General features: G+C 40.4%; 1 protein-coding gene across 1 annotated transcript in view; it reads left to right on the top strand.

The window, feature by feature from the left end:
- Positions 1–2,827: 2,827 nt before the first annotated feature.
- tgfbr2l (transforming growth factor beta receptor-like) overlaps positions 2,828–26,945 on the top strand; it is a 98,837-nt gene continuing 74,719 nt past the window's right edge. The window contains exon 1 of the mRNA XM_060827860.1: positions 2,828–3,016. Within this exon, the coding sequence (XP_060683843.1) occupies positions 2,965–3,016 (52 nt within the window). The 5' untranslated portion in view covers positions 2,828–2,964. The remainder of the gene's footprint in view (positions 3,017–26,945) is intronic.

The following is a 26,945-nucleotide window of genomic DNA, read 5'->3' as shown; positions in this document are numbered from 1 at the left end:
GCCATTCAATAGGATCATGGATGATCCAACATTCCTCACGTCCACTTTCTTGCCTTTTCTTTGTAACCCCCATTGATCAAGAAGCTATCCCAACCTTAATTGCACACCAGGACTCTGCCCCCAGTTCTGTAATAAGGAGGTACAAAGACTTAGGATCCTCTGAGACAAGAAATTCTTCTTCATTGCAGACTATGTCATCTGGTTCTAAACTCTCCTGTGTGGGGAAATATCCCGAACATTTTCCACGTCAGGCCCCTTAAGAATCCTCTATGTTTAGTGAGATCACCTCTTATTCTTCTAAAGTCGATTTATTAGGGTCCCAAACTGTTTAACCTTTGCTCATAAGAAAGACAATCCCCCTATACCAGGGATGATCCTAGTGAACCTTGTTTGAACTGGCTCCAACGAAATAATTAATCTTCCTTTAAATAAGAGGACCAAAACTGCTCACAATACTCAAGATGTGCTCTCACCAGCACATTCTCGTTTACATTAGCTGTAAATTGGTCAAATTAACTGCCAAGCCTGATGAATATCAGTCTTTACGACATATCTATGTAGAAGGTGTACTTTGTAAATTAAACCAAAATTGACGGGGAATTTAAATTAAGATAATTAGATTAAGTAAATGAATCTGGATTTAAGGAACTAACATCAGACTGTAAAACCTTATCTTCTGCCGAGGCATCTTGTAGCTCTCAGGACTCAATATCGAGTTTAACAATTTCAGAGCATGAACCTCTTCTCTGATGTTGGTTACCCACTCCCCACACCCCCAAATCCTGTCCTGTACAAGTTGTTCCCAGCATTCCGTACCCTCCTCAGTTATTTCCTGATGAAGGGCTTACGCCCGAAACATCGAATTTCCTATTCCTTGGATGCTGCCTGACCTGCTGTGCTTTAACCAGCAACGCATTTTCAACTATCCTCAGTAACCCCTTTGTTTCTTCTCTCTCCCTCACTTTGGGCCCATTAACTGGATTCACTGCCCCCTTCCCCAGACCCACATAAAAACCGTTGCCCAGCTATTTTCAGGTCTGACCAAGGCTCACTGGACTCGAAAGTTAACTTTGTTTTTTTCCCTCCACTGATACTACCAGACGTGTTGAGTGTCTCCAGCACTCCCTGTTTTTGTTTCAAAATTGTACTAAGGGGTTGACCAAAAAAGTCGATTGGCTCACCCCAGGGGAAGAAGTCAGCCACCCTGACTGGGCCTGGTCTACACATAACTGCGGACTCGCGGCAACCTGGTCAACTCTTAATTGTCTTCTTACAATAGCCCAGAGAACCGCACAAGTGTTGTTCCACAAAATGGATGAACCCCACATTCTCAAACAAAACTGGCAATGGACAAGGCATGCACTGATGCCCACCTCCCGTCAGTCAGTCTAATTATTTCCCGTTACATTTTAGGGGACGGAATAGGGGCCAGATGAAGTTTTTTAAAAAAAATGTAAACATTTCTGAGAGAGAAAGCTGATCGCTTAACTAAATTGAAAAAAAAACTACGGATGTTGAAGATCTGAAACAAAGACATTGCTGAAGAAACGCAGCACGTCTGGCAGCATCTGTGGAGAGGGAAACAACGTTAACGTTTCGAGGTCAGCGACCCTTCTTCAGTTTCACTATTTGAAATGTTAACGCTACCAGATGTGTTGAGTTTGTCCAGCAATTTCTGTTTTTTTGCGAAGCTTGCAAGTTTGCTCCCTGACTTTGTAGATTAGCTAGGAAACAAAGAAAATCAAGGAGGGTAAAAAAAGACAAGCAACTGGAACTAATTTACTGTAGAATTGCAGCAATAAGCAGAATTATGCCAATGAAATTGATACATTTTGTTCGTCCTGGGAAACAGAAATAATGGAAATATACAGGCAGCATCTGTGTTCCGCTAAATTGAGGAGGTGACAACAGCCAATCATCTGACGAGATAGGAAGCAGATGACATGACCCATCTGGTCCACTTTTCTTGGGTGATGTTTTAATTTTAAGCAACACACGAACAATGAAATATAAAATTCACAATAAAACTAAACATAGAATCCTTTCGCACATGACTGAGCTAAACAATCGTCAACCGTCTATTTAGAACGGATTACATCTGCTCAACAGCCAATAGAAGTGGCCACTTTAGGCACAAATTCGGGTACATAAAGTGCCTTCCAATTTTTGATCTAAAGCTTTGATTAAATAATAGTTGATCCAAGTTCTTTGACTTTTGTTTTCAAAATTTGATTTCAAATTTTCCAAATAGAGATCACAGACAGACGTTTCTTCCCATTAAAAGAAAAAAGGTCCCCAATTTTCTTAAATTTTCTCCAATAAGCTAACAAAAATAAATAGAAGTTTTAAACTTTTTTTCATAGCACTAAGTACAAGAATACTAAACAAGTAAAAATATAGGGTGAGAACGTAAATACTGAAGTGTATTAATCACAATGACGTTCATTTTCATTGAGTTTGCTGTTTTTCATCTATGAGCCACAATGAGGCGGAATGCTTCTATAACTCGTTTTTTTTAATAACGTGCTTAAATGCTAAATCTTTGCTGGTTACTTCAATGGAACTGCACGAGCATATGGGGTTTAATTTCATTGCCATAAATTGCTGGTTAGTTAAATGAACATTTCGAGTTTAAAAATAGTACTGTTAGCTGGCTCCGTTTGGTTTAGCTTGTGGAAAGTCAGGTTTTTTTTGACGTTTCAACAGCTTCCTCCTGGGCGGCCCCACATTGAGCCTTGCGGCTGGAGTTTAAAGGCAAGTTCAGACCAGCTGGCATGCAGATCCGCCCACAGCAAAACCCATCCAAGATCCACCCCCCTCTCCCTAACCCCGCCAACATGACTAGCACTCAGCTCGCTCTTTCCCTCCTGCTATGATCCTTATACTGTACCAAAATCACACCATGGAAGTAAAAAACACCCATTGATAGTTCCGGGGTTTTCATGTTCGATTACCTGCAAAATAATGGGCTGCTGGAGTGTCTTAACCTCAACATCTGCCTTGATCCTGGCTTCCGGTAAGTGAAGAAATTAAACACTGCCAGAACTTAGTGTGGGGACCATAAATCATATCAGCCACTGGGCTTTTTCCAGCTCTAGCCACTGCTTCATTTGAACAATAGATACGATTTTAGCTGCAATCCCAGATTCACAACTTCACTAACGTAGGTATCAGTTTTTGACCACGTTATTTAACAGATATGTTCACAAATGCAATATTTCCAGCGCGTCAACTATCCAAACAGAGCTTTGTATACGGAATAGACTCCAAAGGTGCTTGTCTTTCACACACGTTCAATCGGCCCGTTTGCAGAAGCAAGAAAACGAGGAACAGATGTTCGTTTAAAGCAAGTCTAGCCATTCAATTAATTTTTGTATTCACAAAATAATTCCAATGACCACGTTTTGCCGAAGTATAGGACCGAGCTTAGGAACAGTTAGCCTACGTTGGGTTTGTTCATTTTGCCGGGAACTCTGTAAGTTCCGAATAATATGAAAGGACAAACCATGTTTAAGTGCGTGTGAAATCTTAGTGACAAGGACAGAAGACAGTTTCATTACCGAGCTGGTAATCTCTCTCCGGCATTAGCTCAGGATAATTTGCTTCCTGACAAACCCCAAATTGCACAAAGCATGTTGCAAAGTCCCAGTGCACCTCAATCGAAAGTAATATATTTCGAAATAAATTCCAGACAACACCGTTTGCTTTTCAAATGAAAAATGCTGCCAATGTTGGAGTTCTGAAAGAAAAACAGAAAGTGCTGGAGAAACTCCGCAGGTCTGGCAGCATCAATGGAGAGAAAGCAGAGTTAACGTTTCGAATATAATATGGCCCTTCTTTGGACTGCCATCCTGTTTTCATATTCGCTCAATTAATGTCAAGGTGTAAACTATTAAGAATATTACATTGGGATCATGATTTAAAGGCCTCAGCGGGACTTTAGAAGAGCCATTTTTACCATTTTCCAGTAGATTGAGCTTTGTGTGGAATTCAGATGGAGCAGATTCCGCAAGTTTTTCCGCACGCTAGTGGTCACTGTTTCAACCGGGGCACCGAAATGACAGAAAATGAACTGCTCAAATCACGCATTGAAGACACTAGCCAAAACCATGATTTTGAGACTTTCTGCAATTAAAATGTGCTATCATTGGCCTGTTCCTTAGGATTTGGAAAAGACTTACAATATGGATCTTGCCGCAATTACGATCGAAAGCAAAACAAAAAAACAAATATATCACCTCAGTCTTTGTGGTTTTAGGCTTTACCGAATAAGAATAAGCAAAATCCATCTTGCCTCCGTGACAAGCGTCCAAAATTCTTGATTTCTAGTAAATATGGAACTGTCACTCTATCTCCAAACGCTTTAATTCAGCTCCAGTTCACTGAGCTAAATTAGTCTTCCTCATACAACTCAACCAGTTCCTCCATATTCTCAGTATCTTGATGTCGTACTAATAACTCAACTTATATTTCTTTTACAAATGCTAACATAAAACAGGACTAATGTATCTATTTAGCACAATAAATGTTGACATACAGAAGAGTATTCAAAGTCTTGGTACGGGAAGTAGGGGAGTTGCGCACAGAGTACACTCTTTACGAATTAATTTTCTTTTCAATTTCTTGGATTTTGCTTCGACCAGATGGATATTTCTGTTTCACCAATTTCCTCCTCTTTACAATTTCCGTATCGAACTGTTATCTTCACTGGCACCAAAGTTTTTTTCACAATTCTGACCTAACTTCCCCACTTCATTTCCCAGGACTAGATCTAAGATTGCCTATTTCCTTTTGGACTGAAATACCATTGAACTAGGAAATAGACTTAGCGACGTTGTAGAAACCTTTGCCTTTTTTCCCAATTACTTTTCATTCAATCTATCCTGAGACAAATAACATTATCCATGGTATTTTCACATAATTCAATAACACTTCTACAAATAGCGACTAAATTCTGTGGGATTTACACTAAAATGTATCAGAATGGTTAAGGTACTTATTTCAGAGAGCAAGAGTTGTTTGTCATGATCTTCAATTCATAAAAGATAGCTTTGCACCTTCCCTTTCATTGGGTAATAGGATAATATCAGTAACAATCAAATGCTAGAATCTACTCACTACATCAGCATTAAGGCACAAAAAATAATGCTCCCCTTTGATGGGGTGATTGATTGTTAGGTTGGACACCACATGGTTTCTAAAATACATTTTATGAGAATTCGGGAATGGCAGAAGAAAGTAGATCAACAATAAAGGTGTTGCAAGACTTAACGATTTACTTGACACAGTCCAGCTGGCCTTTGGCTCTTGAGGAAGCCTAGCTATTGACAGACAACAATGGCATGCTGAAATGGAAGAAGAATTTAAGGCCTAGCCTTATAATGCTGCTTCGTGTGGATGCAAGATGCAAAAAGATGGAAGGAATAGCACTATCAGAAATATCAACAAAGTCCATCTCCTGCCTCATATATGGATTTGAGAGTCTTATGGTAGACAGCTTCTGCCACATATTGATCTGTACAGTTAAATTCATCCATTTTCTGCTCCTTTCATCATTGATATTGTCTTCCTTGAGTAAAGGTACACACCTTTTTGTAAACACTGAATTATTATTCACAAATGATACAAAAGATGGAATCATCTTTGGAGGTATGTGGAATTAGAAAGAATGCCTGATTTGAAAGGAAGGAACCAAAGCTTTGAGTTTTCATCCCACGCTCACACCCATTCCCTACCTTCATCATGAAAGTGAATTGCGAAGGCACTAAAATACAATTTTCTGATCTTTTGAAATTAAGGTACCTGGTTAGATAGAAATGTTATTTAACTTTTAACATTTAGAAATACTACACTGAAAAATGTGAAGAAACCAAAGGCAGGGTCTTTAAAACGAAGTGAGTTTTCTTTGGAAAAAAAAGACTCCATTTTATTTCTGTTTATGTGCTGAATTTTTCAATTTCTTTCTTCTATTCGTAAATAAATACACACTTATTCTCGTTTGTGTTCAGTTGATGCAGAGAGGTTAACATTTTAACATAGTCCAAACCAAAACTGTTGCAAGTATAACAGTGTGTAGGAAAATCAAGGATTTTGACATAATATTAGTTCAATAAGGTGTAGATCTTTAGGTGAGATGGGATTGGTACACATTGCTGCATAACTTATAGTTAAGTGGAATTTTGATAAAGGAATGTTTTTATTTGGCTTATTTCTCAAATTAGACACCATTTTGACAAGTCTTTATGCATTTTATAAATTAATTGTGTTTCAGGAACTATTACGAGCTCAAACGAAGAATTAATTAAGGTCCTACAGGTCAGCTGAGTTCAGCTACTAATTTGTTTTTTTTTGTGGTTAGAATTTCTACCAGTTCAGCATAATGGCCTATTCTAATTACTTAATTCTGCCTCTGGTGTAAGACATAGCAAGAGGACCGGCTATCAGCACTGCAGTTCTTTATGAGTGGAGTACTAGAAGAGTACTTGAATGCTGTCTTTGACATGGAATTAATGATGTTGTGAAACTGAAGCCAAAGATGGTGAATGTAAACCCCAATAGTAAACAACCCTTTTGTCTTTCCCAGAATTACCTTTGAAATAGGTTCAAGTTTAAATAATCGCAGATAATTCTTGGTACATATTTATTAAAAGCATTTGTCGTCTGTTTACCAAATATACTCAGGCACAAAGCTAAGAATCTTTGCCAGCAGTAATACACCATTTTTTGAGAAGCCTGCAAAACATTATGAACACAGCAGTGAAGGCAGATATGGAATGAATAAACAAAATCTAAAGAAAATGATTCACATGAGACCTGAATGTACTTTTAATTTTTGACTTGTCATTCATAATTAAATATGTCTGGTTTTCTGTTTCATCTTAAAATTGAGATCCATTCAAGTCACAAGGATTACTACTAGCCATTTCATCACAACAATTGTATGGAAAATTACAAAATAGTTTAATACTGTAGCACAAAAGGAGTCCATTTAGCCTATCAACATTGTTTCATCTCTTTCTCCAGTTAATCCTGTTCCTTAGCTCATTACTCTTTTAGTTTTAGTATTGATTAAGTTTCTTCTTGAAGGCTTTAATTCACAGAATCACAGAAGTATTATGGCACAGAAGGAGGTCATTTGGCGCATTGTGCCTGCATTGGCTCCCCAAATGAGCATTATTACCAAGTGCCAATCTCTTGCTTTTTCCTGGCACAGTATTTCTATCCATGTAATCATACAATGCCTTCTTGGTCATCAAGTGACGTGCTTCTGTCACACTTCCAGGCAGTGCATTCCATACACTAACTGCTTGTTGTGTGAAAATATATCTTTCTCAGATCAGACTTGCTTCTTTTGTACATCACTTTAAATCTATGCCCTCTTGTTCTTATAGCATTTATGCTTGGGAAAGGTTTCTCTCTATCTACTCTATCCAGCCTGCTCATGATTTTGAAAACTCGACCGAAACCTCCTTCAAAGTTGTCTTCTCTCCATGGAAAACTGTCCCAACTTCCTCAATCTATCCTTATAACTGAATTTTTCATTCTTGTAAATCACATTGCACTCTCTTTAATAAATTCACATCTTTCCTATAATGTGGTGCCCACAACTGTACACAATACTCTAGCTGAGGTCTAACGAGTGTCATATACAAATTCAACATCACCCCCCTTGCTGTTGTACTCCATGTCCTTTCATTAAGTTGAAAACCTTGTATGGTTTATTAGCTGTTCCCTCCACCTTTTGTTTAGATCAGAGTAGTGCTGGAAAGGCATAGCAGGTCAGGCAGCATCTGAAGAGCAAGAAAATTGACCGTTTTTGGCAAAAGCCCAGCTGCCTGACTTGCTGTGCTTTCCAGCACCACTTTGGTCTAAACTCTGGTTTCCAGCATCTGCAGTCCTCACTTTTGCCTAGTTGTTCTCTCCACCTGTCCTGCCATTTACAATGATCTGTGCTCACATACACCAAGGTCCTCTACTCCTGCACTGTCTTTAGAATTATACCCCATCTTTCAATATTGTCTAACCAAAATGAATCCCTCACAGTTCTCTGCATTGAACCTCATCTGCCATCTATTCACCCACTTCAGTAACTTGCCAATGTCTTTGTGGAATTACACACTGTCCTCTTCACAATTTACAATTCTTCCAAGTTTCTTGTCAACTGCAAACTTTGAAATTGAACCCTCCGCATCAAAATCTGGATCATTAATATTTTTCAGAAAAAAGCAACAGTCCCAGTTAAACCTCTCGGGAACTGCATTACAAGCCTTCCTCCAGAAAAAGTTGCCCCTCAGGTCCCTTTTTTTTAACAAACATTGGTATTTATTACAAACATATCAGCCAATGAATATTGTTTGAAATAATATCAGTTTTCAAATTACTTGAATTTTCAATCATTTCCATAAACATTACTTTGCAAATACCAGCATGCCCAAATAACTTTGCCATGTTATTTTTCAGTTTCAATTGTAAAGACATACACTTTGACCTCTACTGTCTGGCAACATGATCTTTACTTCCCCCTTCATTATTACCTTCTTAGTTTCCTTGACAATACATGAAACTCAATCCAAGTTATTGACCTCCTTATTTTATTAACATCAGCAATTGCTGAGGCCTGCTCACCTATACAAAAGGGTGCTAAAAACCAGAGATCATGGGACAGAAGAACACATCCAGGTATTTTGGTTCCCAAAACAGCAGACGTTAATCTACAAACCAGTACACCATGCCACAACTAGCTTTCCAAACTTTTTGTCTTTGGCGAAATCTTAATTGAGATGTAATGGGTTAGTATCACCAGTTACTAAAAAGGTGAACACATCACTCTGTGAAAAAGCTTTGGTAAGTTCAGTTCTTTTGCCAACCTGAAGATGTACAGTCTGAAGAAAAGCATTTTGTAGCATCAGCATGCTGTCTGTGTGCCAGTGACCCATCTTTAATGGGCTCTGAAAGATACTAAGAATAACTCTTTGAGCACAAAATGGCATTTCTTACAGCAGGTCACTTTAAACACCTGTTAATTTTCAATGACCTTAGCTTAACACAAATTGTCTATTGTTGTCTGATAGTGCAAGAAGAGATGGCGAGACCTGCATCACTCTGAAAGCATACTTAAGATTTTGAGAACATCACAACAGGGTCAGTGCACTCCATAGCTTCACAAGGCCACACCTTTTTACTCTTAATGTAGCCGTCAATGTTTCTTCTTCATACCTCAATACAGCAACAAGTAAGGCAGCTCCAAACTCTTTGTGCATATCTTTCAGCGTCAAAATGATCAACTGCGTAAAGTGAGCAGTGCTCACCTTGAATGCAGGCTAATTTCCCCAAACTCTAGATCGACCTTCAGGTCATTTTAGAGGCAGTTGAGTCTGGAAACATGCCGGTCATAGGCGGCAGCTTCCCGCTCCTCCCCCGGACGGTTTATGCTGACGGCCAGCTACAAAGTTACAGGCAGCTTGAGTAAACAGTCAGAGCTTGTCACCCAGCAACCGTCGGTCACTGGAACCACTCCTCAGGTCCTTTCTAAGACTTTCAAATCTCAGTTTAAACCTATTTTTGAACTCCCCTACCCGAGGAAAAAGACCTTGGCAATTCACTTCATCTGTGCCCCTCATGATTTTATAAACCTCTAAAAACAGTTTACATTTATACTCCTTTCGTGATTTTGAATACATATACCAAATTTTCAGTTGTGAGGAGCTTATCTTCAGCTTCTCAAATCCATCTGAATTAGAATGGCATATTCCTGGGACCATTGAACATATCTCTTCTGCACCTTCAACCCCCTCCAAAAACCTAGTACCCAAAATTCTAACAATTATCCAGCTGAGGATAAACTACTGTTTCATAAAAGTCTCACATAACTGCCTGGTTTTTGTCCTCCTTAATTCTGTTGGTAAAGCATCAGATCTCATATGCTTTATGAACTAGTTTGCTAAGTTGGCCTGTCATGTTCAAAAATTAGAAACGAGTAAATTCTGGTAATACACCATAAGCCAGGCAGTTTATGTGGAGAGAAGGTTAATCTTAATATCAGAAGAAATAGAAATAGGCCTTTGGGCCCAACCAAACTGCTCTACCATGCAGTAAAATCATGGCTGATTTGATTGCTATTTTTAGAGGAAATTTTATTTGAATTCTTCTACTTCTACTACACTTCAAAACAAAACAAAAGCTGCAGAAAGCCCATCTGAAATTTAGAAATAATCTAATGCTGATTAACTCAGGGACATATTTATGCAGCAGGTGGAGTGCCAGCCTAATGAAAATGCAGCATGGCCAACAGTAGGATTGAAGGCTCTCAATTCTTCTTCTACGCAATCACCTATTTCTTACTGCCTTTTTGCTCATTTTCTCTGATTTTCCTTCTTTTCCCAACCAGAGACAACCTGTTTCTCACTGCAACATTTTTTTTAAATGGAGAGGCAATGGCCTAATGGTATTCTTGCTAGACTATTAATCCAAAGACTTAGGTAATGTTCCGGGAACCTGAGTTTGAATCCCATCATGGCAGATAGTGGTATTGAAATCATTTTTAAAAAATAATCTGGAATTAGGAATCTAATTATGACCATAAAACCACCACCAATTGCTGAACAAAACTCAGCTGGTTCACTAAGGAAAGTCTCATCCTTACCCTGTGTAGCCTACAAATGGCTCCAGACCCACAGTAATGTGGTTGACTCTGAACTATCTTTTAGGTGATCAGGGATGGGTAATAAATAGTTAATAAACTATTTGGGGTGGCACAGTGGCTCAGTGGTTAGCACTGTTGCCTCACAGCGCCAGAGAGCCTGTGTTCAATTCAGCTTCGGATGACTGTGTGGAGTTGGCACATTCTCCCCCTGTCTGCATGGGGTTCCCTCAAGTGCTCCGGTTTCCTCCCACACTTCAAAGATGTGCAGCTTAAGTGAATTAGCAATGCTAAATTGCTCCATAAATTTCAGGGATGTGTAGATTAGCTGCCAGAGTCTAGGGTAAATGTAGAGTAGTAGGGGAATGGGTGTGGGTGGGTTAGTCTTCAGAGGGTTGGTGTGGACTTTTAGATTAGATTAGATTTACAGTGTGGAAACAGGCCCTTCGGCCCAACAAGTCAACACCGACCCGCCGAAGCGCAACCCACCCATACCCCTACATTTACCCCTTACCTAACACTACGGGCAATTTAGCATGGTCAATTCACCTGACCCGCACATCTTTGGACTGTGGGAGGAAACCGGAGCACCCGGAGGAAACCCACGCAGACACGGGGAGAACGTGCAAACTCCACACAGTCTGTCGCCTGAGTCGGGAATTGAACCCGGGTCTCAGACGCTGTGAGGCAGCAGTGCTAACCACTGTGCCACCGTGCAGCCCACTTGTTGGGCTGAAGGGCCTGTTTCCACACTGTTGGGATTCTGTATTTTGTGAAACCCACAATCCTGACAGTGAATGAAAATAACAAATTTTCATTCGATTGGGATGAGGTTGACCTCATTGACTACAAGGTCATTCATCAGGGTTGTTAACCTGGACCAAACAGGAAAGCCCTGGCTGACTAATATAATCAGGAGATGTAGCACCCCTCAGTTTAGGTGGCTGACATTATAGCTGAAAATGTGTTGCTGGAAAAGCACAGCAGGTCAGGCAGCATCAAAAGAGCAAGGGAAGTGATGTTTTGGGCATGAGCCTTTCTTCATGAATGAGGAAAGTGTGTCCAGCAGGCTAAGATAAAAGGTGGGGAGGGGTGTTGGAAATGCAATAGGTGGAAGGAGGTCAAGGTGAGGGTGATAGGCTGGAGTGGGGGTGGGGGCAGAGAGGTCAGGAAGGTGGTGCTGAGTTTGAGATTTGACTGAAACAAGGTGGGGGGGGGAGGGGAAATGAGGAAACTGGAGAAATGAGTTCATCCCTTGTGGTTGGAGAGTTCTTAGGTGGAAGATGAGGTGCTCTTTCCCCCAGATGTTGTGTTGCTGTGGTCTGGTGATGGAGTCCAAGGGCCTGCATGCCCTTGGAGGGGGAGTTGAAGTGTTGAGCCATGGGGTGGTTGGGTTGGCCTGGGTGTCCCAGAGGTGTTCTGAAATGTTCTACAAGTAGGTGGTCTGTCTCCCTAATATAGAGGAGGCCACATCGGGTGCAGCGGATGCAGTAAATGATGTGTGTGGAGGTGCAGGTGAATTTGTGGCAGATATGGAAGGATCCCTTGAGGCATTGGAAGGAAGTAAGGGGGGAGGTGTGGGTGCAAGTTTTGCACTTCTTCTTGCGGTTGCAGGAGAAGTTGCTGGGAGTGGAGGCTGGAAAAGTGCAGCAGGTCAGGCAGCATCCAAAGAGCAGGAGAATTGATTGTTTGGGCATGAGTCCTTCAGGAATGAGGAAAGTGTCCAGGCTAAGATAAAAAGTAGGGAGGAGGGACTTGGGGGAGGGGTGTTGGAAATGCGATAGGTGGAAGGAGGTCAAGGTGAAGGTGATAGACTGGGGTGGGGAGGTCAACACATTTTCAGCTCTGATCTCCAGCATCTGCAATCCTCACTTTCTCCTGGCTGGTATTATAGTCAGTATGTTACTGATTTCCCCCTTTTTGGAGGAGGAACCTGATTTCTGAACTGGCTGAATTATTTAGCTAGTTTGTTAACTGGCATTCCTTTTAGTGAGGACTGATTGTGCACATCAGGAATGTGCAATGTGTTTCAGGTGTGACTCAGTTCTTAGGGGAGTGATGTTTCACTGACTGGTTACAGCCTGTTACTCTTCTTGAGAAAAGGATAATGTTAATTTTGTGGTAGGGCTTATCTCTTGGACTCTAGTTTTTGTATGTGTCTTTGCTTTTTATTGGTGTTTGGACTGAGCCCTTGTGGAAGACATAAATTTTACCAGAGGAGCTGTTCCTGTGGGGAGGCCTAGCCCTGGGACTGGGCCTCTGAAGATTGAACACCTGTGTGTGTGTGTGTGTACACACGCTGGGAGGAGAGCACTTGCTGTATCCTGGAGTTTAGGAGAACACCTTTCCTTTGGGACTGGACCAAACCCCTGTGAGTTAACTGCACCTGTACAATGTACTGTACTTGAGTGGGCCTGCTTTTCCAGGCTGGGCCAGGACTCCATGGAGACTGAACACCTGTGTGCTGTGGGGTGTGCATTTGCTGCCTTCAGGAGTGGACTCTGCCCTTGATTGCAGACTGTTTTTAGCAATGGACTCTATTTCTGACTGCACATTGTATACTGGTGTGGACTCTTCCTGGAAATGGATTCTATATTTTGAAGACTGTGTATAGATTTGGACGGTGTACCAGAAAAGACTGTTTTGGTAACTAACTGTGTATTGTGGTGTTTCCTGCGTCTATCACCTACACTGTCTTGTGTCCCTGGATCTGGCAGGCCTTGCTGTGAGCCTCATGGGTCGTCCTGAAAACTGTCACCAAGAGCTGGAGGGTGGGTAGGCTATCCTGTGAACCTGAAGGTTGTAGGCTGTCCTGAAAGCTGGAAGATGGGTTGACCACCCTGATGCCAGTTGCCCTGAGAGCCAGATGGTGGGTATGCTGTTCTGAGCACTGTTGCCCTAAGAAGGGGTAATCCGGATGGGCTGTCCTAAAGGTGGTCGAAAGGTGTCGGGGTGGACCGAGAGCCAGAAAGCGCATAGGGGTGGGCTGGAATGTGGGAGGGACAGGGGCTTGCTGGGTCTGTTTTGCATGCACTTTATGTAACAGGATTGTCCTTTTTTATGTACAAATGTCATTGTCACACTTGTGAAACTGGGATTTGAGGTTTGTCCTCATCTCCCTCTAAACTGGTTGAACAGTAGGGTTTGGGGCCTAGCTTTGCTACTCTACCTTGTAAAATTGCTGTTGTATACAGCTGTAAATGCTAACTTTTTGTAATTTTGTTTAATAAAATATTATAACCAAAATAACCAGGAGATGTAGTGTCCCCTCAGTTTAGGGGACTGACTCTGAGCTGGCCAGCCTGCAGTCAGTGTTCCTGCTGTTTCTTTTTTCTTTCCCCCTTAAAAAGAACAAATATAACCAGATGAGAATCTCCCTGCTTCAGGGCTGACTCTATGCTGGCTGGTGCTACAGTTAATGTTCCTGTTGGTTTCTGCTTTTGAGTGGGGGAAAAACCTGATTCCTGAACTAGCTGAATTATTTAGCCAGTTTGTGAACTGGCATTCCTTTTAGTGAGGACTGATTGTTAAACTCCTGATGCACATAATGTTTCAGGTGTAACTCAGTTCTCATTAGGGGAGTGTTGTTTCACTGGCTGGTTACAGCCTGTTACTCTTTTTTTTCCTCTTGAGAAAAGGACAATGCTAATTTTATGATAGGGCTTGGCCCTTGGACTCCAGTTTCCTATGTATCTTCACCATTTTTGGTGTTTTGGAGCCCTTCTGGAAGATGTAGATTTCACCAGAGGAGCTGTTCCTGTGGGGAGGCCTAGCCCTGGGACTGGGCCTCTGAAGATTGAACACCTGTGCTGGGAGGTGAGCACTTGCTGTATACTGGCATTTGGACAAAACCTTGCCTTAAGGAGTGGCTCAAACCCCTGAGTTAATGGCACCTGTACAATGTACTGTTCCTGTGAGTGGGCCTGGTTTTCCAAGGCTGGGTCAGGAGTCCATGGAGACTGAACACCTGTGCTGTGGGGTATGCATTTGCTTCCTTCAGGAGTGGATTCTGCAGTTTGGAATGGACTCTAAATTTTGAAGACTCTATATTGGAATGTGGACCAGAAAGGACTTTTCAGTAATTAAAACTGTATTGTGGTGTTTGTTGGGTCTATCACTTGCGCTGTCTCGTGTCCCTGGGTCTGGCAGCCCTTACTGTGAGCTGGGAGGCTTATGGGTCATCCTGAAAGCAGTCACTGAGAGCCAGAGGGTGGGTAGGCCATCTTGTGAACCTGGAGGCTGGTAGGCTGTCGCGAAAGCCAGATGGTGGGTAGGCCATTCTCAGGACGACAGCGCTCAGAAGGGGTAATCGGGATGGGCTGTCTGAGGTGGTCGAAAGCTATGTCAGAGCAGCTGAGTGCCAGAAGATGCATAGGGGCAGGCTGAGATCTGGAAGGCTTGTTGGCTACCCTGCATGCTGTCGTCCCAGGGAAGGGATGGGCTGTCCTAGAGGTGGCTGGAAGATGTGCTAGTATAGCCCACTGGTCAGATGGCACATTTGGGTCGGTGAGAGCACATGGTACATAGAGGCAGACTGAGCCAGAAGGTGGGTTGCCATCCTCTGCACTGTCACCTCAGGCAGGTATCTAGCAGTCTGTCCTAGAGATGGTTGAAAGGTGTCAGGGCAGACAGAACTCGAAGGGGCATGGGGTGGACTGAGAACCAGAAGGTGTGTAGGGGTGGGCTGCCTTAGTGGGTGGGAGGGATGGTGACTTGTTGGGTCTATATTGTCTGCAATTTCCTTTGTAACAAGATTGTCTATGTATAAATGTCATTGTTGCTGTCTTTTTATATTTGAAACTGGGATTTGTGGATTGTCCTCTTCCTGTAAACTGGTTGAATGGTAGGTTTTGGGGCCTAGTTTTGCTGCTCCTCTCCTTTGTAAAATTGCTGTTGTATACAGCTGTAAATGTTAACTTTTTTTTTTGTAAACTGTTTATTTGTTTAAGATATTAACCAGGAGATGTAGTGTCTCCTCCATTTAGGGGACTGACTCCAAGCTGGCCCACCCAGTCAGTGTTCCTGCTGTTTAAAAAGGTGTTTCTCTGCCTTTTTCCCCCTTCCTAAAAAGAAGAAAGTAACCAGGAGATGAGAATCTCCCTCGTTCAGGGACTGACTCTGAGCTGGCTGCTCATAGCCAGTGTACAGTGCACAAGTAAATAAATGGTGACTCTAACAAGATACAGCTTCTGTGCAGTTATTTCCCAAACAAACATTTCTTTCATACTGCACCAGTTTCTGATTAGATGCCCTGTCCGCTCCACTTAATGCCATCCATTCCTCCAGAAAATTCAGCCTATTCCATTGGTTTTCTCTAATATGCAGCGATGAAGTTAAAATTCAAAGACACTGGTACCTTATCAGCTTACAATACAGGATCCATCACCCACCCTGGAGCTTATTTTTTCAATCCCAAGAAAGATTCTGGGTAATCCAAAATGGAGGATGAGAAAATTGTAAGCTGTTTGTTTGATGTATTTTTTGTATTGGAGCTGATTTCCTCACATTCTAGGAGAAATATTTGCTGCTTTTATATTATTTGGAACTTTTGGGGGGGAAAAAATCAAAACAATGGCACTTTATAGAGGAGGAAGACAGACAAAGGTAGTGACCACATGAAAAGTGAATCAAATGGAGAAATAAACCTGTGCTACTGTCTGACCCAGCATGAGTATGCACAGCTGCCTGTTCTGTTTGATTTCCAGTATCTCTGGCTATTGGAGTCATTGAAGAAAAATTAGTGAAATTCACAGTTGACCTTATGAAATTCTGAGGGGTTTCACAGCACAGGAATAGGTGTTAAAGTATAATTTTTTTTCTAAATCTATTAGTAAGTAAAGTGGGTCTTTCATATGTTTAACTGAGATCTGTCTCTTGATTAAACTTTAAACATGTAAAACTATAGTACTAAGTTAGCCTGGAGCAGTGTTTTTAGAGCAGTAATATTGTGCTATTTTCCAGGTCTGTAGATTAAGGTGTGCAGATCACCTTAAATAGTGATGTGCTCTTCCTGTTGGAAGTGAGTAGGGAGTGTTTCCATGTTACTATTGTCTGTAGGAAGTGTTTGGTTGTGAATCATATCACATGGATTGGCTGGAGTGGCAATGAGGAATAAGGAATTTTACAGGAACTAAGGTGTGATGGATAGCAGTTACAGGAAGAGTGAAACACCAAAAATGCAGTCAAATGAGTTACCTCCAGGAAGATAAGAGAAAGAGGCAGTTCGTGCAGGAGTTTTTTTGCCGCAATTCCCCATTTCAAACAATGTGCTGTCTTGTAAAATGTAGGGGTTGATGGACTTTGAGCGGAATTAGATCCAGGAGTTACATGTCCTTAGAGGAGTGGGATGGCTGTAGGCCAGAGATGTTCTCTGAAATGTTCCTCGAATTGATGCCCTACCCCCAATGTAGAGTGACCACATCAAGAGCAATAGATATAGTAGATGAAATATTTGGATTTGAGGTGCATAGACTTTTCTGCACATTCGAGCATCCCATCAAGAGCAACAGACAGTAGATGAGGTCTCCTGTCCATTGGAATGTCAGGGCACACTCAGAACATCTCAACATGTGAGACATACCCACCAACCAACCCCACCACCCTGTGGCTGACCACTTCAACTCCCCTTTCCACTCCACCAAGGGCACACAAGTCTTGGGCCTCCTCCACTGCCAGATCCAAGCTATCCAACGTCTGGAAGAAGAACACCTCACTGTCTGCCTTGGGACCCTCCAACTCCATGGCATCCATGCCTACTTCACCAGTTTCTGTGCCTCCCCTACCCTACCTCTTCCCGCATCCAACCCTCCAACTCAGCACCATCTTCTTGAAATGTCAGACCTGTCCATTTTCCTTTCCCACCTATCCACCTCACCCTCCCCTCTGACCTATCAATATCATCCCTTTCCTGTGTCTACGTATCACCTTCCCCCTTTTCCCCCACACCAACCCTCACCCTCTCTTTATATCTCAGCCCCCTTTCTTCCCCACCCCATATTCCCAATGAAGGGAGTATGCCTGAAAGGTCGACTCTCCTCCTTGGATGCTACCTGACCAGCTGTGCTTTTTCAGCACCACGTGTTTCAATCTCCTTTTAAAGATCTGTTGAACTTGAGATGGGGGAGATACTAAACAAGTTTTTGCATCAGTGTTTACTGTGGAGAAGGATATGGGAGATAGACAACATGGGGAAATAAATAGTGACATCTTGAAAAATATCCATATTATAGAGGAGGTGGTGCTGGACAGTTTAAAATGCATCAAGGTGGATAAATTCTTGATCTGATCAGGTGTACCCTAAAATTCTGTGGGAAACTAGAAGTGATTGCTGAGCCCCAATATTTGTATCATCTATAGTCACAGGTGAGGTGCTGGAAGACTGAAGGTTGATTAAGGCGGTGCTACTATTTAAGAAAATAGGTAAGAAAAAGCCAGGGAACTATAGACTAGTGAGCCTGCCATTGGTGGGAACCCTGATGGATGGGATTTACATGAATTTGCGAAGGCAACGACTGATTAGGGATAGTCAACACAGGAAATTGTCTCTCTAACTTAACTGACTCTTTTGAAGAAGTAACAAAGAGGATTGATGAGGGCAGAACAGTGGATGTGATCTATAAGGACTTCAGTAAGGCATTTGACAAGGTTCCTCATAAACTGGTAAGCAAGGTTAGATCACATGGAATACAGGGAGAACCCGCAATTTGGATATAGAACTGGCTCAAAGGTAGAAGACAGATAATGGTGGTGGAGGGTTGTTGTTAAGACTGGAGGCCTGTGACGAGCGGTGTGCCACAAAGATTGATGCTGGGTGCACTGCTTTTCACCATTTTACAAATAAGTTGGATGTGAACATAGGAGGTATAGTTAGTAAGCTTGCAGATGACACCAAAACTGGAAGTGTAGTGGACAGTGAAGAACTTCAGAGTAGAATGTGATCTTGATTAGATGGGGTTATAGACTGATGAGTGGCAGATGGAATTTAATTTAGATAAATGTAAGGTGCTGGATTTTGGAAAGGCAAATCAGGGAAGGACTTATACACTTTAATGGTAAGGTCCTGGGGGAGTGTTGAACAAAAAGACCTTTGGAGTGCAGGTTCATAGTTCCTTGAAAGTGGGGTTGTGGGTAAATAGGATAGTGAAGAAGGCATTTTGTGTGCTTACCTTTATTGGGCAGTACATTGAGTATAGGAGTTAGGTCATGTTGCAGTAATGTGGGACATCGGTTAGGCCATTTTTGGAAAAGTGTGTGCAATTTGGGCTTCCCTGCTATAGGAAGGATATTGTGAAACATGAAAGGGTTCAGAAAAGATTTAGATGTTGCCAGGATTGGAAGGTTTGAGTTACAGGGTGAAGCTATATAAGACTGGGACTATTTTCCCTCGTGTCAGAGGCTGAGTGAAAACCTTATTATGAGGGACATGCATTGGGTGAGTAGACAAGTTCTTTTCCCCAGGATGGGGGAATCCATAACTAAAGGGCATAGGTTTAAGGTGAGAGGAGAAAGTTTTAAAAGGTACTTAAAGGGCAACTTTTCCACGCAGAAGGTGGTGTGTATTAAATGAACTGCCAGTGAAAGTAGTGGAGGCTGATATAATTACAACATTTTTTAAAAGACATCTGTATGGGTTTATGAATAGGAAGAGTTTAGTGGATAGGGCCAAATGCTGGCAAATGAGACCAGACTTATTTAGGATATCTGTTCAGCATGGACAAGTTGGACTGAAGGTCTATGTCTGTGCTGTTCATCTGTATAACTCCATGACTCTAAGAGGATATGGGAAGTTACAGTTAAAAGGGAAGAGTAGAAGATAATTGCAACAACAGACATTTAAGGAAGGGAACATACCTCCTTATTTATAAGAAGCAGTCCTATGGGAGATCCATTAGTTGCCTTTATTAAAACTTCTATATATGTCTTGTCTCCAAGTCACAACCTGGTATCAAACTTTGGGGTCATTTCTCATACGTATTTTTTTCAGCTGATTGCCTCAATTTTTATAATTAAAACATCAGCCTGTCAAGTCAGATTGTCATTCATACACATATTTTTATTTTTATATTTATAGTAACTTTACTGCAGCTAGGAAAAAAGTAGTTTTGGCTTGAAAAGCAGAATTATAGTGAGCTTAGTGTTTCGGCAGTGGAAAATACATAAAATAAGGGGTCAAACATTTTGTAGGGCAGTATGTTCCAAATTCTCCAGAAAATGAATCTTCTGCCTTCATGGGATGGGGAGAATTTTCATTTGAAATGGCTGTTTTATCTTAAAGAAACATGTATTTAGACAAGGAAAGTTATACTGGATACCTGTTTTGCCTGCAGTATTTAATCACTACTCTAAATTAAATCTAAATTGTCTCAATCATTACTACTTTTTGGTATGTAGACAGCTGCTTGATGGATTATCTTAGGATTTAAAGTCCTTTTAACAGTTATAGTATTCTATTTGCCAATTCTAAATCAGCCACAGAAATGATGGCCTCGTTTTGTCATAAATGCATCATGACATGCCTGCTTTGGGCACAAGTTGAAAATCTTCCACTGGCTCCCTTTCTGTACTCTCTGCAAGCTACTCTGAGCATACATGGAGCTTAAACTGTGACAGGTTCATGTAACATTGTAGTTTCTCCTATTACTTCATATGGCAGACATTGAGGGCCGACTTTCAGCTCTGCTTTGTTAGTGATATGTTAATTGAGTGGTTCGTAGTTTTTGATAGTTTACTCAGTTTCTTGCATACTGCATTAGAATTTCAATAATGCACATCTAATTTATCTGTGTGATATACAGTGCACTTGCAGGTGTTTATTATGACACCTCACTTTACCTTTCTCTTGTATCTGACTACGGGTGGCAAATAGCTTAGGCAATTTCTACTCTTAAATGATTTTAGTCATATTGGCTACTTCTCTGGTGATGGTTATAAATTCACTGGGATTTTCATATATATTTGTGGTATTACATATAAACACATAAATTAAAAGCAGCAATAAGCAGTCCCCTTGGAACCTTCAGCCTGTTCAAGCATTCATTAATGTCACAAGTGATCTAATTTTTCCAGAAACTCATCTACTTGTGAAAATCTTTCAAACTGTACTTATCAAACATCTATTGCCCTCCACCTTAAACAAATTCAAAGATTCTGCTTCCGCTTCATTTTGAGGATGGGGGCTCCACAAGACTCATGACCCTCTGTGTGGGGGAAAAAAAACTTCTCATCTGTTTTAAATGGGCTGCTCCTGGTTTTTATGCAGTGATTCCCACTTCTAAGTTCCCCAAAAAGCCAAGAGGAATCATCCCATCTGGATTCGCCCTTTTTAGTTCACAATCGCATGTATTTCAATCAATTCAGCTCTGTCTTCCAAACTCCAATAAGTACAAACTGAGTATATCCAACCTTTTTTGCATGAGACAATTCCAGGTATTAGTCTAGTATCTTTCATTTTCTCTGAACTACTTTTAAATGCTTCCTTATATACAAATCAATGCTGTACACTGCACTTCAAATGTGGTCTCACCAATATCCTGTATAGCTAAATCACGACTTTCTTTAAAATTCAATTCCCTTTGCAATAGATATTAACATTCTGTTTACCTCCCCAATTACTTGCTGTACCTACAGAGTAACTGTTTGTGATTCATGCACCAGGAAACCCTCTGCATCAGAGCTATGCAATGTCTCACTATTTAAATAAAATGCTTCTTTAGTATTTATTATTCCAGAAATGGACATTTCTCTACATTTTTCCCCACATTTTATTCCATTTGCCAGATCTTTGCCACCTTATTTGATTTTCACACTGACTTTCCTACCTATCTTTATATCATTAGTAAATGTAGCAACCATAATTTCAATCCTTTCATCCAAGTCATTTATTTAAATTCTAAATTGTTGAGGCCCTTACACTGGTCTCCCAGGCACAAAACTTGTTACATCTTGCCAAATAGAAAATTACCTATTTATACTTATTCTCTGCTTCTTGTTAGCTGGCCACTCTCCTATCCATGCTGAAAATGTGTTGCTGGTTAAAGCACAGCAGGTCAGGCAGCATCCAAGGAACAGGAAATTCGACGTTTCGGGCCAGAGCCCTTCATCAGGCTCTGGCCCGAAACGTCGAATTTCCTGTTCCTTGGATGTTGCCTGACCTGCTGTGCTTTAACCAGCAATACATTTTCAGCTCTGATCTCCAGCTCTGCAGACCTCACTTTTCACTCTCCTATCCATGCCAAATGTTACCCTCTGCTCCATAAGCTTCTGTTTTCTTCAATAATCTTTTGAGGCACTGTCTCAAATGCCTTCTAGAAATCCAACTCAGTACTTCCACCATGTTTCCTTATCTATAGCAAATATCATTTCTTTAAGGAATTCCAATAAATTTAAGCTTGATTTCTCTTTTACAAAACATGTTCACTCTACCTGATTACCTTGATTTTTTTTTCATAGTACACTGTTATAAAATCTTTAATAATAGCTTCTAACATTTCTCTGATGTATATTAATCTAAACCATCTATAATTTCCTGTTTTCTATGTTCCTTTTACATTTGTTTTAATTTCTGATCTAATAGAACTTGAATACAGGGAATTGAAGAAAATTAAAACCGCCTCATCAACAATCTTACATGCCACTTCTTTTAAGATCTTAGAATGAATTCCATCTGAGATCTCCAACAATTTGCTCAGTACCATTGTCATAGTGATTTTAATGTCCTTTTAAGATCCTCTCTCACTTCCATTTCTGGTTTATAGTTATCTCTAGAATGTTACATGTGTAATGAAGACCTCTCATGCCTGTTCAATTTAACTGCCATTTCTTTATTTTCCATTACTAATTTCCCAGACTCATTTTCTATAAGAGCAATCCTCACAGTTCTTTATTTTATATATCTGTAGGAACTTTTACTATATGTTTTATATTTCTAGCTAGATATCTCTCATGCTCCATTTTGCTTCCTCCTTTATTAATGTTTCAGCTTTTCTTTACTGTTTTTTATACTGTGTAATCTTCTGATCTGGCACTCAACTTTACACAATTATGTTTTTATTTAAGCTTGATACTATCCTTGTTTAGTTTACCATAGAGGGTGGGTTATCCCTTTGGATTTTCTTTCTCAAGTTTGCTGAATAGTTTACCCATATCTTTGCACACATGAGACAGTTATCACTAGATATCTGTACAATTAGTTCACATGGTGAATGGGTACCCTTCCAAGCATCAACAACACTGACCTTTTCAGTCAGTGTGAACATTTAATCTGTTTCCCCTGTCTTTTGAATAGATTAATGATTCTAAAAATTATCATTTTAGTTAGGGGGAATTATCTCTGTGCATGGAGAGTAATTACTTGCATTTCTATCTGCAATCAAACTGCATGGAAAACCCTTTTAGTTCAGCAGGATTTGAAAAATCTCTAGGAGAAAAGGGAGGCACCTCCAACTAATGTTAAAGTTATATTTACAAGTTGAGAATTCATTTTTTAATAAATTAGAAAAGGTCTTACAGACAGACTGTCTCTGTTTGCATCTATCATTCTCAAATTGTTAATTTTTTTGCCCATATCAATGTTCAATTTATTCAACTCATTAGTTTGATCTTATCTGTCTTATTTGACTTTAATTCTAGTTACATCAGACTTATTTTTCATTATTTGTTCCTTTTCTAATTAATGAATTGTGCAAATTATCCAGTCCCCATTATGTCCATATATGGATATATTCACATCTCTTCCAGTTGCGTAAAATCAAACTCTACTACTATTAGTCAATGCCACTGACAAAGAGCAGACCCATAGCAATAACTGCCAAAGAGTCAGTTATACAGCACAGAAATAAACCTTTAGTCCAACTCATCCATGCCAACGAAATATCTCAAACTCACCTAGTCCTATTTGCCAGAATAGAGCCCGTATCCCTCCAAACCCTTCCTATTCATGTCTTCATCCAGATGCCTTTTAAATGTTGAACCAGCCTCCACCACTTCCTCAGGCAGCTCATTTGCATACATGCACTATTGTCTGCCTAAAAAAGTTATGCCTCAGGTTCCTTTTGAATCTTTCCCCTCTCAGCTTAAATCTATGTCCACTAGTTTTGGAACCCCCTACCCTGGGAAAAAGACCTTGTCTATTTACCCTATCCATGCCTCTCATGATTTTATAAATCTCCATAAGGTCAACCCTCGGCCTTCAATGTTCCAGGGAAAAAAGCCCCACCCTATTCAGCCTCTCCCTATAGCTGAAGCCCTCCAATTCCAGCAACATAGTTATCAATCTTTTCTGAACTCTTTCAGTTTTGTACCATCTTTTCCATCTCATGGAGATAAGAATGGAATGCAGTATTTTAAAAGCATATCCAATGTCCTGTACAGCTGCAACATGACTTCCCAACTCCTATACTCAATACACTGACCAATGAAGGAAAGTGACAAATGCTTTCTTTACCACCCAGTTTACCTGTGACTTCATTTTAACAGAACTTTGCACCTCCACCCGTAGGTATCTTTGTTCAGCAACGTGCCTTAGGGCCCTACCATTAACTGTATAAGTCTTGCCCTGATTTGCCCTACCAAAATGCACCTCATATTTATCTAAACTAAACTGCATCTGCCAATCCTCACCCCACTGGCCCATCTGATCAAAGTCCTGTTGTACTTGGAGATAACCTTCTTCACTGTCCACTACAACACCTATTTGGTGTTAACTGCAAACTTACTAACCATACCTCCTATATTCACATCCAAAGTAATTAAGAGTTTATCACTGATATTTGATACCTCAAAATCAAAAACTTTGAAACTGATATTGGTATTCCAAAGTTATCCATTAAAAACTACTGATCTGTAGTTTTCATGGGACATTTTGGAGGAATTGCAAAATGTAATTTCAATACACCAACAAGCCTGAGAGGCGAATTCTGCAATCAGTCCAGCATAATTTGAGCAACTGAGGTCAATTTTTATCTTCTTGCTCTCACACAACTTAAGCAGTATGCTTTCCACATGTACCTGGCATGACTTTGCTGAAGCCAGTTGTTTTTCCAGATTCAGGTTCAACTAATTTACATGTGTTGGATGAGTGTCAAAAAAGACCAGCTCTTTAAACTTGGTGTATGTACCAAAAAAAGTGTGGGACGCAACTTTGGTTTTAAGGCTGCTGTTACAAAAAAAAAAGGTTCCACCCAATGCCAAACAGCTACTTTGAAAAAGAAGTTCCAATGCAAGATAATACAGGAGCAGCCTCAGAATTCTCAGCAGTAATTTTCCACGATCAGCGATGTATTCTCAATGTTCTGCCAAAAGATGGAGTGAAAGACATTATTACCTCAGCACATTATCTAAATGGAATGTAAATAATTGTGCCTGTTTCATGCAGGAGTTCTGGCTCACATGTTTGGCCTCAGGGAGCTCACATCACATGCAGAAGTGAAGGCAATCCAGTATATTTTTCCATCCCTATTCTCACTGCGCTGCACTGAGACTGGTTGCATTTTACGGATAGGAAAACTATCATATTTTATCAGTATTAGTTAAATGTTTTAACTATAAATTAATATAATCACAATGAGATTTCAAGCAATCAGTTAAAATTTCCTCATCACAAGATGGTACCGACTAGAGTTCCAACGTAAATAATTTTTGGCTACAATGGCCATGCTCATACCATTTGCAGCAAGTTAAAATTGGCCACATTTAGTCGCTAAAAATAAAAGTCTCTTAATGTACGCATCACCAACAGAAGTGTAATTGTCTGTAACATTGTAGATTTCCTCCTTTAAGTTAATATATAACAAAAACTGACAGATTTTTGAAAATATTTACATTCTTATGTTGTGCACATGACCCAGTAATAGCAATGTGTGGAAATTAAGACTATTTCAAAATAAATATCAAAAAATGATTGTAATCTTTTTTGGGCTCTTGGATTGATTTATGTTAGGCAGATGGAAGTTAATATTTATGAGCACTGAAATGAAGTAAAATTGTACACAGGTTCTTGTCCTATGAAATTTTGCAACAAAATTAGAAAGGAAAATAAGTGAAGTACGGATTATTAAAATCATAAAATAAACAAAGAACTGCAGGGGATCTGAAGCAAAAATAGAAATTGCTAGAGAAACTCAGCAGGTCTAACAGCATCTGTGGGGAGAAAGCAGAGTTAACATTTCAAGTCCAGTGACTCTCGAACATTAACTCTGCTTTCTCCCAACAGATGCTCCAGCAATTTTTGTTTTTGTTATTAAAATGTTACCTCAGTTACATGCTATTGATCTACAGGTGGGATCAAAAATAATTTTAATTACATTATTTTTATCAGCATCAAAAGCAAGACACCAAGGATAAGTAAATATAGATGCCACATAAGGAACAAAACAGCTGAGTAGGTTTAGTTGTGGGAAAGGCTGCATGTCAGTTTACCAGATCCATGTCCTTATCACTCATGATCTTCATCCTGCCTTCACTGTCCATTGTTGTTTCCAACTGGCTGGCAGCTCACAATGGGTGTGATTAGGCTGGAAGCTGGTGAGTTAGGTGTCTGATGGACATTTAAATTGGTCAGGCATCCCCGTGGAAGCAATGCCACTTCTCCAATTGTTCACCAACTGATTGACGGGACCTGTGTCAGGATCATTAAATCCAGCCCTATAATTAAGATAAGAGATGAGATATTGGGTCTATTTGGACTTCAATCGAGAGGGATAAACAACTGAACAGAGATTTTAAAGTTTCAAAAAAGCTTTAATGTCACGTGAAAAAGGCTTAAAGTTTGTGATGATGCACCATTAATTTAAATTTGCCTTTAATGAGCCCACAAAAATGTTTTGTGAAATTTCTTCACATAGAATTGTTAGAGCTTGCAGTGCTTTGCAATAGGCAGTTGTTGAAACAGAGGTATTTGCACATTTTAATAGAAGTATAGATAAAGATTTGAAAGGGTGGTGGGCGTTTAGAATGCATTGCCAGCAGAGGTGGTAGAGGCAGGCACGGTAGATTCATTTAAGATGCGCCTGGGCAAATGCATGAGTAAGAGGGGAGTAGAGGGATACAGATGCTTAGGAATTGACTGACAGGTTTAGACAGTACATTTGGATTGGCTCCGGCTTGGAGGGCCGAAGGGCCTGTTCCTGCGCTTGCAAATTTTCTTTGTTCTTCTTTGTTCTTTGAAACAGGGGAAGCAGGTTAGTGGAATTTGATAAAACCTGTTGCATCAACTTTTGTAAATGCCTGTAGTTCTACAGTGAACATTTCATTCAAATATGGGTTAACATAGGAGAAAGAATTGGAACAGTTTGGCTTCCAGAATAAGGGG

The sequence above is a fragment of the Hemiscyllium ocellatum genome, chromosome 7 (genome assembly GCF_020745735.1).
Source record: "Hemiscyllium ocellatum isolate sHemOce1 chromosome 7, sHemOce1.pat.X.cur, whole genome shotgun sequence".
Lineage (NCBI taxonomy): Eukaryota > Metazoa > Chordata > Chondrichthyes > Orectolobiformes > Hemiscylliidae > Hemiscyllium > Hemiscyllium ocellatum.
Note: the sequence above shows the minus strand (reverse complement) of the source record. Positions and strands in the feature narration are given on the sequence as shown.